This window comes from Brachionichthys hirsutus, chromosome 23 (genome assembly GCF_040956055.1).
Source record: "Brachionichthys hirsutus isolate HB-005 chromosome 23, CSIRO-AGI_Bhir_v1, whole genome shotgun sequence".
NCBI classification, from domain to species: domain Eukaryota; kingdom Metazoa; phylum Chordata; class Actinopteri; order Lophiiformes; family Brachionichthyidae; genus Brachionichthys; species Brachionichthys hirsutus.
In genome coordinates, this window is record NC_090919.1 from 570,807 (window position 1) to 582,709 (window position 11,903).

General features: G+C 53.1%; 1 protein-coding gene across 1 annotated transcript in view; it reads left to right on the forward strand.

The window, feature by feature from the left end:
- LOC137911673 (collagen alpha-1(XXV) chain) overlaps positions 1–9,487 on the forward strand; it is a 55,427-nt gene extending 45,940 nt beyond the window's left edge. The window contains 21 exon segments of the mRNA XM_068756054.1: positions 843–887; positions 1,532–1,594; positions 2,292–2,360; positions 2,703–2,747; positions 2,924–2,968; positions 3,142–3,219; positions 3,406–3,429; positions 3,928–3,972; positions 4,071–4,115; positions 4,209–4,289; positions 4,369–4,431; positions 4,535–4,585; positions 4,773–4,799; positions 4,903–4,983; positions 5,606–5,659; positions 5,735–5,788; positions 5,911–5,937; positions 6,111–6,164; positions 7,467–7,544; positions 8,497–8,535; positions 9,461–9,487. Of these exon segments, the coding sequence (XP_068612155.1) occupies positions 843–887; positions 1,532–1,594; positions 2,292–2,360; positions 2,703–2,747; positions 2,924–2,968; positions 3,142–3,219; positions 3,406–3,429; positions 3,928–3,972; positions 4,071–4,115; positions 4,209–4,289; positions 4,369–4,431; positions 4,535–4,585; positions 4,773–4,799; positions 4,903–4,983; positions 5,606–5,659; positions 5,735–5,788; positions 5,911–5,937; positions 6,111–6,164; positions 7,467–7,544; positions 8,497–8,535; positions 9,461–9,487 (1,095 nt within the window).
- Positions 9,488–11,903: the final 2,416 nt, after the last annotated feature.

Here is an 11,903-nt window from a genome sequence, read left to right on the forward strand (position 1 = left end):
GCCCCATTAACCCCCCGTCCCTCTGTCCCCCGCCCAGACGGACAGAAGGACATTTTCCTGCTGCGCTGCACAGAAGCGCTCGTTTTCGTGGCTGCTTCGCCTTATCTTTCGTTTTGCAGCTGCCCCGTTTGCGCCGCCGTCACGGATTGCCTCGCCGTTCCATGTTATTGTTGGGTGGCAATCATCTGGGGGGGGCAGTAGCAGTCCTTGAGAAAGGCCTGTATTCATTAGTTTTACAATGCTTTCATTAGCCTCGATGGAAATGTGCGGCCCCTCCCTCCGATCCCCCGGGTGCCGTAGCGCTTGATCGTTTTCTTGCGGCGCTGCTCGTTTCTCTTCACGTGCCGTAAATATAAAGTTTTTAAACTCTTGCCGAGGCGTCGCGAGAGACTCGACCTCCGGGTTTTCCACCGTTGGATCAAACGACTCAGTTGCATGTGACGGGAGTCTGGAGTCGACACTGTCCCGACCTCGGTCGGCGCTCCGGGCCAGCTCTCGACTTTCGCCGCTGCCAAGCCCTAACAGCTTTTGCAACTTTAATCCAAAGAATCTGACAGTTGTTCCTTCCAGAAACCAGAACTTTTTGCACCTGCCCAACCCAATAAAGTCCCGGGCTTTGCATTCTGCGCAGGGCAGAGCCTCCTAACAAGCACCGGTCACGGCATCGGGCCGCGGCTGCGTGACGCTTTGAGGGTTGCATGTGCGGAGCCCACGGCGAGCTAGCGCTCTGATGGACGGCGGAACGTAGCATAGCGCTAATAGAGCCCCCAAAGAGCCTGCGCAGGAGGCTCCACCCCGCTCAGCTTGGCTCGGCCGTAACGTGTCGCACTCTTCCTGTGTAGGGAGAGCCAGGACTTCCAGGGCTGCCTGGACTCCCAGGGATAAAGGTAACGCTTCCATGTTGTCCCCGGTCTCGTCCCTGCTCACCTGCAGAGCTCAGGAGCGCCTCGCCGTCACCGTCTTGCTTTTCCCTCCTCCCCGTCGCTCGCGGTGAAAGACTAGTCCAAAGACCAAAGCTTGGGAAGACAGTGTTTCATTGCAGCTAGCGAATAGCGTAGCGGACGCTAACGACTCGCCTGGTGCAGATATCGTGACTTCACCTCGCCTTCACCTCACCTGCATCCTCTGCCTGTGGAATGACACCCGTCTCATTGGCTCCAACCGTAGCATGAACTCAAGGAATGCTCGTTCTGTGCCTGAAACGCCTGACTGATCCTAACGGGTAGCGCCGGCAGGTTCGCCGCTTCGCTCCGCGGTCTCGGCTCAAAGGTCAAACACTTTGTTTGACCTTCCGGCGTCCCTCGGTGGCTGCAGGTGGGACCTGATGCTGCTCAAATCAGATCAGGATAGCCCGGAAGCTCCCGAAGGAAGCGGGACGATGCTTCGGCTTCTTGTCCCGTCCGCACGCACTGCATGCTTCCCGAGCGCGTCTCCCCGAGCACGCCCGTTGCTCGCCGCTCATTCGCAGCGGCGAAGGTCGGAGAACGGTCGGGGAAGGATCCTTACATCCGGGGTTTGCTCTGTTTTCCAGGGTGAGCCTGGATTCCTCGGCCCCCAGGGAGAGCCCGGCCTTCCAGGACTCCCCGGAACCAAGGTGTGCTGTGACTTCAGCTTCCAACGGAAATCTTATTTCTCTGGATATTTTCCAGTCAGAATGCAATTAAAACGTCTACGACAGATTGTTACTGCAGCCCGTCGGCGTTAAAACGAGCACTTTCTCCGTCTTCGTGGTGTCGTTGTCCACGATGGTCGCTCCGCCGAGGTGATTAAGGCCGTGCTTCTCCTAAACGCCGAACGAATGGACTGATCCCCGCTGCTTCCTTTGAGTCGTGACATTATCCCGCCGAGCAGCGACGCCTAATTGACTCTGTGTGCTCATTTTCTTCTGTCAGCAGAGATAATTTGACAAGAGGCTCTTAATTAGGCAACACCGCCCTCTAGTGGCAAGGAGAGTGACGTCACTCTGGCAGAAACTGTCCGCACCTGAAGGATGAAAGCCTGCTGCAGAGCTTCCCCTTGCTTACGTTTCTGCTGACTCGGCAGCGATGGCTCGCCTTCACTGAGCGACCTGTCGACTCGGCAAACGCCTGAGCGGCGGTGAACTCTCCGAGCGGAAGGACGTCCTCTGTCCTCAGGACGTCCTGTGTGCTGGAGAATTTGGTTTATTCCGCATGTTCAGAAAATGCGTGTCAGATTCTCGCCCGGCTGCAAAATGAGGGGGTCAGAAATCGAGCCTTCATCGTCCGTTAAATAGAGCAGGGCAGGAAACTGACCGACGTCTGTCCATATAGGGCGAGAGAGGCGAGCACGGCCCCCCAGGAAAGGGCGACCGAGGTGAAGCTGGACCATTCGGGCCAAAGGTTGGTGCTCCTCGTGTTTCTGTGCATTAATATACGAAGCGAGGGCTTCATTCCTAATGGATTCTGTCGCCCTCTAGAGCCTTGCTGGTGTCACTGCATGCGCTGCTGTTCCTACAGGCCAATCCAATCCCATTACAGCTTTGTGTTGGGTCCAGGTCGCTGCCTGGAGTCACTAAAGCAGCTTTTAATGACCTCGCCGGCGTTTATCCGGCGCCGGATAGACGCCGGTCGACGGCCAGGAGAGGCGCTGTTTTATTTAGTTTCGTGCTGAATTTATACTGAGTTTAAAATTTGTTTCAGATCTGTTTCTATTGCGTGTCTATTCTTTTCTTTGTGGGGCAGGGTTCACAAGGAGAGGAAGGTGCACCCGGTTCCAAAGGGTCAAAGGTCAGCCCTGCATGTTTGCTTTAACAAGCTGTCTGATTACGATCTGGATCTCATACAGGCCATAATAACAGCATTGTGATAAGACTTTTCCCGGTGGGACTTTTCCCGGTGGGACTTTTCCCGGCGGGACTTTTTCCTGCAGCGGCTCATTGACGGGTTCTGTTTGCTCACATTAGGGGGACGCTGGAGATGAAGGAGACTTGGGACCCGTCGGCCCGAGGGTAAGCCAATGATGTCATCCTGCTGCTCCAGCTAATACGTGCTTCTCGCCACCAGGGGGCAGTGGTCACCCCTTAGCTTTTATTATGAAAGCTTGATTTCGTCTCCTTTTTTAAAAGTCCTTTTGAGCTGCATGAAGGATTAACATGTGTTTCTTCATGTCACCGATGTCCAGGGCCCCCCGGGACACAAAGGAGACCAGGGAGCCACGGAAATCATCGACTACAACGGGAACATTCAGGAGGCTCTGCAGGTCAGACGAGCCGTTCTGACTCACGTTTGCGCCGATTTGTTTGACCCGAGTGTTTATTAAGGAGGCGAGGCATGTCCTCTCCAGATAGGACGTCTCTCTGGGGCGTGCAGACATGGACAAGCCTCTTTGTTATCTGCGTAACATTTGCTTTGTTATTTCTCGCCTCTCTCCTTCGGCCTTCTGCAGAAGATTGCCACTATTACAGTGACGGTAATGAGGCTCTCTCTCTGTGTGTGTGTGTGTGTGTGTGTGTGTGTTCTCTATAAATGAGTCACCCCTGTCCTTGCACGGCCCCGTCCCAGGCTGCACCTTGTTTTTTTGTGTGTTTTGGCCCCCGGCACATTTGCTTAACAGGGAATGATGTTCACGCTTCGTCGTGGCGTGCTGCTCTTTACAAACCGAACTCCTGCCGGGGTCAGACCGACCTGGGACTCCAGGTCCTGGTCCGTGGTCCTGATGGGGCCTGTGTGTTCAGAGTTTTAAGATCTCCGTTGATTCCCACCATTCGTACCCGTCACGCCTGTCGATGGTGATTCGTGCCGCCGGCCTGCGCCGACACGTTTCACTCTGGCATGCGTCGTTCACCTGAGCGTCAGTTCGTGACCCATCGCTAACAGTTCCCCCCCCCGCATTCTCGAGGGGACGATTTCACGCCCCGATTAAAAGTGCGTCTCTTTGTGGACTACAAAGTTCTGTCTTTGTCTTCAGGGCCCTCCTGGACCTGCCGGGCCGATGGGGCCACAAGGTGTCAAGGTAAACGTTCCCCGTCCCCGCCCCCGTCCCCGTCCCCGAAGCTGAAACTCCTGACTGTGTAATCCAACAAGCTCTTCTTCTTCTCCTCCTTCCGTCAGGGGGATCGTGGAATGCCTGGTCTTCCCGGACTCGATGGAGAAAGGGTGAGCCCGTTGTGTGTCGAGTCGGGTTTCTGGTCTCCGGGTTGTAGATCTTTCTTTTTAACCCCCATTGTCTCCTTTTTGCCCTTCGGTCAGGGCTATAAAGGTTCCAAAGGAGACATGGGAATGCCCGGAGCGTCAGGAGACAAGGGGACGACGGGTCTACCTGGTCTACCTGTGAGAACCCACGTTTGCAGAAATGACGAAAGATTCTTGTGTTCGTGGCGACTCTAAGACGGAAGATGTTGTTCCTCAGGGAGTCAACGGGTTCAAAGGGGACAAGGGCGATTCGGGTCTGCCTGGTGCTCAAGGTCCTTCGGTAAGTCCCGCGAAGACGAAAACACACTTGAGTACTCGAACTGTGATGAGAAGTGCAAACCAAATACTATTACATTCTAAGCCTATTTGTTTGACGTCCTCAGATCAGCGGTCCTCCAGGACCCCTGGGGCCTCACGGACCCCCAGGACCCATGGTGAGGGTTTCGCCTTTATGCGTCGACTCTCAGTAACTGCTGCGCCTCTTTGTTATCTCTAATAACAGCGTCGTGACGAGGCCCAGCGGCGCCGGACGGGCCGCCATCGACGCGCGTTTAACGTTTACGACTTTACGAGCGCTGATAACGGAATAAAGATAAATACAATCTGTCCCCCTGTTTTCAGGGCCCTCACGGCTTCCCCGGCCCGAAGGTGAGTCGCCTGAGAGGACGCCGTTCATCGATCACTCAGACTGTAGGGCGGGACGGGGCGGCGGGGGCTATCATCTTGTTCCTTTATCTTTGTTGTTTTTAAGGGGGAGTCAGGTCTGCATGGCATGAAGGGTATGCGAGGGGAACCGGGACACAAGGGGGACCGTGGCCCGCTGGGTCTACCCGTGAGTACGACCGAGTGTGTCTCGACCTCAGATACCTTTTGATGCGTGTGTGTGTGTGTGTGTGTGTGAGCGGGGGGGGGGGGCTGCCTCGTATTCATGTTCCGGGGCCGGTTGTAATCCCTGCCATCTACCTGTCCTAATAAGTGTTCATCTGGTACTAATCCCGCCTTGTTCATGTCACTCATACCTCCGTAACCACGCAGGGAGCCTCCGGCTTGGACGGCAAGCCCGCGATTAGGGTGAGTGTCATGTGACCAAGAGGCTTCACCAACGTTTCCTTTCTCCCCCCCTTCCTCCATACTGTCCCCCCCGAGTCCCCGACCGCCATCCACCCATTTTACTGCACCTCATTGTGACTGACTACGAGACGTGACGTCACCGCGAGCTGAATAAGCCACACCCACTTAGATTCTCCAGGCTCTCGTCCCGCCCCGTGTTGCATTAACTCAGTATTAACACACACTCATGCATTAACCGTGTCAGTAAACGTCCACGTCCACGTCCAGCTGGGGACGGCCAACAAGTTCTGCTTTTCGTCTTTTATCTTCTTGGAAAGTCGACTTTGTTTGATGACTTGGGGACGAATGACGTTAGCTCACCATGCTAACGCTAATCTCTGCAGGGCACGGACGGACCGCCGGGTGCGGCCGGCCCGGCCGGCCCGAAGGGCGACGTAGTAAGACTTATATTTAATCCTAGCTTCATGTTCGTGTTGTGGAATCACCGCTAATGATGCTAATTTCGTCATTAGGGTGGGCGGGGCACGCAAGGGGAACCAGGACCAAGAGGACCTTACGGACTTCCTGTAAGGACGATGAGGATGGAGCGTAGCTTCATTTGGGGGCCGTGGGGGGATAATCCGGATTATTCTACTCATTTGGTTCTGAAGCTTTGTGCAGGAACTAAAGTTGCGTTCTTTGTTTCCAGGGAGCTGCTGGAACGCCCGGCCTGGACGTAAGTCTCCGGAACGTTGCCTCTTTGAGGGGATGCTCTGGTTTTATACTCTCTGCCGTTGTTTTGCACGTCCCTCCGCTTCCTCGTCTTCCTCTGCGTGCCTCGTCTTCCTCGCGGCGAGTCTTTCGTTGCACGTTGTGAAGATGAATTGAGCCGGAGTTGTGTTTTTCCAGGGGTTGCCGGGCTTAAGGGGAGAGAAAGGCGACGTTGGGGAAAGAGGAGAAAAGGTAGATGCGGCGTTCCCAACGTTCCCGGAGGACTGATGTCAATGGACTCGTTTTAAAACTCGCTGATCAATAGATCAAAGGAATAACGCGTCCCGCTCCGAAACGGTTATCCCGGAGCCGTTAGTCGTCGGATTACGAGCTTGCCATCGTCGGTCCGGCTTCCTTTCTCCACCTCGTCAATGATTTCCCATCTCGTGTTCTCCGAAGCGCTCCGATCTGATCTGGCGTCCGGGCGTGGAAGCGGCGCCGGTCCATTGACAGCAGGCTCTCCGTGTTCCGTCTCCGCGCATGAACGCCTTTGACCAACGGCGGCGCCGCCCGGCCCGCTTTGCTCGCTCACGCTGTCGTTTTCGATCTTCCTGCGCTCGGTTTGGATGACTTCCTGCTAACCTTCACCCACTTCCTGTGTGCCTTTTACAAACCGTATCTCACTTATTCTGGATTATGAGCTTTCCACCCGGTAAAGTGAGTTCAGAGTGACGCATCAAAGACTGTTTGATGTTGCGTCTTTGAGTAGAACTAGAGATTAGGACTGTGTAATGCTGTGTACTGCTGTGTACTGCTGTGTACTGCTGTGTACTGCTGTGTACTACTGTGATGCTCTGTCCCGTTTCGTTTCCCTGCCTGCATGCGTTGGTAACAAAGGAAGATTCTGAACTAACCCGGAAGTGAAGGGATAGTTAATCCTGTTCCTCTGGAGGCCTCCTCCCCGATGCTCCTCCCCCTCCCCGATGCTCCTCCTCCTCCTCTGAGCCCTTGACACCGGTTTTTTACTCCTCCCTCTCTCTCTTTTTTTGTTCTCCGCCCCCCCCCCATCTAACTCCTTCCTCTCTGTGGGCCACAGTTCCTCTTTATAACCCCCCCCCCTCCTAATAGCAGTTCTGTCGAGCGAAAAAGAACGATGTTAACGTGATCAAATGGTTGTATCCGCAGGGGGAGAAGGGAAAGAAGGGCAAAAAGGGGCCTAAGGGCGAGAAAGGAGAACAGGGTGCCCCTGGATTAGATGCACCCTGCCCATTGGTATGTCTCAGCCGTGAGCTGGAGGTCGCCTCCCAGCCGTGTAGGGCAGTCGTCCCGAGGAGGGAGGAGCTCCCTGTGGCTTCCAGCCGCCGCCCCCAGACACAAAAACACGTCGTCAAACGCAGACGATTCGATTCCGGCTTCGTCGTGGCATCGGCGAGCTCACAGGGCGGCTCCTCCCTCGTACCCCCCCGCCGCGGCGTCCGTCGTAGCGGCGGGCGCCGCGGCTAAAGGTCGTCCACGTCTCTCCCAGTAACACTCCTAGGTCGTCTTTGCAAACAGGGTTTCCGGGGATTTAAGGGTGAAAAGGGGGAACCAGGGCAGCCAGGTCTGGACGGGCTGGATGCCCCTTGCCAATTGGTACAGTATTCCTCTCTCTGCTGCACCTTCGTATCCATGCATGCCGCTCACCTTCAGCCACGCCCGGAAGCAGCCCCCCCCCATGCATGTCTGTGGCGCCGGACACGCCTCGGTGTCAGTCACGATCACATCCCCATTCGTGAGTCGTTGCACGAACATTCCAGCTCGCTAGCTTCCCGATCGACGAGCCTCTTTTAGCTAGCGCCCGGAGCGGGCGACCGGACGGAGCCGATCCTCCTCTGTCATCTAACCGGAACCCCTCCCTCGGTTTTAACCCGATGCTAACACGAAGCCTCCTTCAGCTGGCGTCCATGCTAACAGCACAAGGACCCCCCCACCTCCTTCTGCTCCTTTAACTCCTTTTCCTGATCTTTATTTGTACCAATTGGGCCAGACCATGAATTAAGAGAAAGACAATTAAACCAGTTTCTGCTCCACGTTTATTCTAGATGAGAATGAGAGAATAAGATGCTTTTAGCGTGTGGTGTGTGCTGACTGTTTTTTTGGTGATGCTTTTAGCGTGTGCTGCCTGTTTTTTTGCGATGTGTGCCGACGTTCCGGCGACACACGTCGGGTGTTAAAGACGCCGTTTCGAGTGGCGCTGAACATTCCGAGCGTCTGCATCGACGCTAACGAGCGGCGTTGCCTTTCGGTTTTATTTGAGCGTTTTGTTGCTCGGCTGAGGAGAAGCTTTCATAAAACGGGAATCCCATCCAGGCTACCAGATCCTGGATATTTAGCTCCTTCATACATAAAACGCTTGTTAGATTTAAATGCTTTGGTTTAAAAATCGAACGTGCATGCGAGCGTTGATAGGCTGGGAGACGTCATTAACCAGACGCACTTTGGTGTTCACGTGGGCTAGAATCCACTCATTGATCACGTATTAACAACAAACCTCCCGCTGGTATTCCTGATGGTGACCCTGCTTCCTGCTTCCTGCTTCCGACAGGGCCCGGACGGATTACCGATGCCTGGCTGCTGGCAGAAGGTAAGAAATAATCTGTGCACCTTTAAACGGAGCGAGCCAAATATAGGGGTCGTGTTTGGTGACCTTAAAGGGACCCCCGACTCTCTGATTGTCTACGGTTGTCTTCTAGACCGACACTCGGGGTTCCCCTTAAGGGGGAATTCTGGATCCATAAATCCGGCTGGGATTGGGGATGAGCTTTGAGTTCGACTCTGAACAGACTCCTGATACTTTGTTCGCTCCGTGTTTGCATGCGTTTCGACAGCATCCAATCAGGAAGCGGCGTGAAAGCCACCTTCACCTGTGTCTCTGTCTCCCTTGCAGTGATCGCTCTAACCCGAAACGCATGGACTTTGTAAATAATGCTGCTTTGATCCTATTTATAGTTTTTGTTTTTTATGGATTAAAAGTCTAAAAGAAGAGAAGTCTGCACAACGAGTCTCAGCTGCTTCTACTAACCTCACCGTGTGGACCAACCCCCCCCCCCCCCCCCCCCCAACCCAACAGAACCGAACTGTGTGTGCGCTCACATCCACATCCTGGGGGGGTTCAGATCCCTGGAGGGGGGCGGCTGGACTCGGCTCTGCAGTCTCCGCATGGCTCAGACCGGAGCGTCGCCGCCCGGACAGACCGGAGGAGGCGTTGGAGAAGGGCGGGGTGGGGGGGGGGTCTGGACTCGCTGTCTAACACCAACACTCGGTGTTTTGTGTTTCATCTCAACAATCACCCCCCCCCCCCCGCTCACACAACAGACTAAAAAAAAACACTGTGCCAAACAGAATATTGCCCCCCCCCCACCCTGCAAAAGCATGAGTATTATCCTAAACCTGTTTTTGTGTTTTTGTACATACATGTCACGTGTTTTGTGGTTGCGTCACGGCTTCTGCAGAAAACCAAAAAAAATCAGCCCAGAACTCTGAATTGTTATTTTTATTTTTATCCCAAGGGAGTCACGCCATGGCTGGTAGCCTGACCCCCCCCCCCCTACCGCCGCCGCCCCACTCCAAGAAATTTAGGGTTACCGTTTCTTTATTGTGGTGATTCCTGCAGGGGGGGTTGCGATCTCTGCAGGTTTTTGCTGTTGCACTGGGCTCAGCATCATCAGCGCATCCCCAGACCGGACGGGGGGGGGGGGGGGCTAATAGCACTGACAGGAAAATCATTCAACCCGACTCGGACTCCAGATCAGTTGGGCTTTGCAAGCAAAATCACCGGGAGTCTGGCGGATCCGATCGCCCGGACTGCCCTCCCTCCCGCCAGGTGGCGCTGAAGGTCTACGGAGAGCGCTAGCGGAAAACGCGGTTGTGTTTTTTTCTTTATTTTCGCTCTCTCTTTGATGAATCTTGTGTTTAATCGCCTTTGGTGCCTCGAGCTTTCATTCATTCCTTTATCAGAAAGTGTAGAATTGTATATCTTATTTTGAGTCATTGGTTTGGTGTTCCTCTGGGAACTGTTCTCGGTCCCATCAGCGTTGTTTTCTTGGGGGGTTTTCCCGCTGCGATTCGCACCCCTCGTGAACGAAGTATCCTGATAAGACTCGCTTCTCCGTGTCGGGACGATTGAAGTTGCGTGTTTTTGAGCACGCCTCTGATACTTCGGGCGTAGTTCCGGGGTTTTATTACGTCGGGTCACGCTGCACGTTCCTGTTGTCTTAAACACGTAGAACACGCTCACGTAAAGCTACATTTACAGTCGATTAACCGGAACATTCTAACTGGCGGCCAGTTGCGTCACATTCCGTATCAGATGGAGCAAAAAACAAACACAAAAGGAGCTCATGAATTAATCATCTTTTTTTAGATATTTCTTTCAGTACTCGCTATGCAAGGCGGCGGTACTTTTTTCGGCGCTGGAATTGTGCATGAATATTTACTTGGAGAGGCGGAAGGACGGTTCCAAGGGCGTATCGATGATATCGGCGCCCGACTAGCAGAACTACGCAAACGGCTTTCTTTGGCGTTGGGTTCGTACGGAACGGTTTTTGTGCATATATTTGTCTCGATATTTTAAATGGTACGTTATTTATTTTTCTATAATTTCTGAACTGAAGGCATTTCGGTTCTGGACACCATTCCTTTCGACCTTTTCGCCACCCCGTTTTTTATGAAGATCCCGTTACCATGGAGACCGGCGCCTTACAGTGGAACACATCTGCTTTTATTTAACGCTGTTTGTGGAAAGGCTAACTGACTGTACTGCCAGTGCTACAGTGTCTCACACACACACTCTATTTACATTGAATGTACTTTGATATATGTATAGTTGAGTATTAATGTACTGTTTAATGAAATGTGTGCTCATTTGATAAAAAAGTGCAATTTATACTTTGGTCAGCGCGTGCAGCATCAAACGCGGCTGCGTCGTCACTTCGTTGTGATTTTTACGGCTCTTTTTGCCGGAGTCTCGTTACCACGGAAACCACTACCGTATTTACCGGAAGCAGATCAAATGTCAACGAGGACCTTTGTCTCCAGGACTTCGGATCAGAACCGGTCCCTTCACTCATGATATGTTACTTCCGTGAGCTAATATGTGCTAAATTCACGTGTTTCTTCGTGTTTGTTGTTTGTTTGTTGTTTTCCCGCCTTTGTGACGTATTTGTTGTCACAGATTTTAGCATGTGCAGCTAATTTTTACAATATTTTCTTTTTTACATTTGATTTGTTTGATTGTTGTGTTTCTTTGTTGAGAACCCGATTATTGTTTCACTGATTGATCTCTGGGGTGGCGGGGGGGTCCGAAGCGACCGCGTTGAGGATTTAGCCGTGTTAGTGAGCCAGACTTCATCATCTCGACCCAGAAGTGCATCGGCAGGGAAAGGCAAACCTGCACGGCAACAAAAGAAACAGGTGGACACACCTTTACCTGCGTCCACTCTATCTGGACATGGACACACCTTTACCTGCGTCCACTCTATCTGGACGTGGACACACCTTTACCTGCGGCCACTCTATCTGGACATGGACACACCTTTACCTGCGTCCACTCTATCTGGACATGGACACACCTTTACCTGCAGCCACTCTATCTGGACATGGACACACCTTTACCTGCGTCCACACTCTGGACAGAACCCCCTACAGGTTGGAGCTCCATTCTTTCTTTGTGGTTTGTCTCCTTGCTGAGTTGAAGTTTCTTTAAAGAGCCCCCCCCTCCCCCACTGCTCGAGTTAATAAACCGTCCCTCAATGACGTCACTGTGAAGTCCTGCTTTCATTGGTTGAATCTGACTCAGGTGTGCTTTGAAACAGGTACGAAGTTCATCACAAAAGAGGAAGGGCGTGTCTTTTTTTTTAAAGGTTCTGAGAACTTTAAACTCTAAAAGGTGGTTACCATGGCAACGGATTGATGCCTTAGTTTCTGCTTACTTTAATTTTCCAGGGACTAATG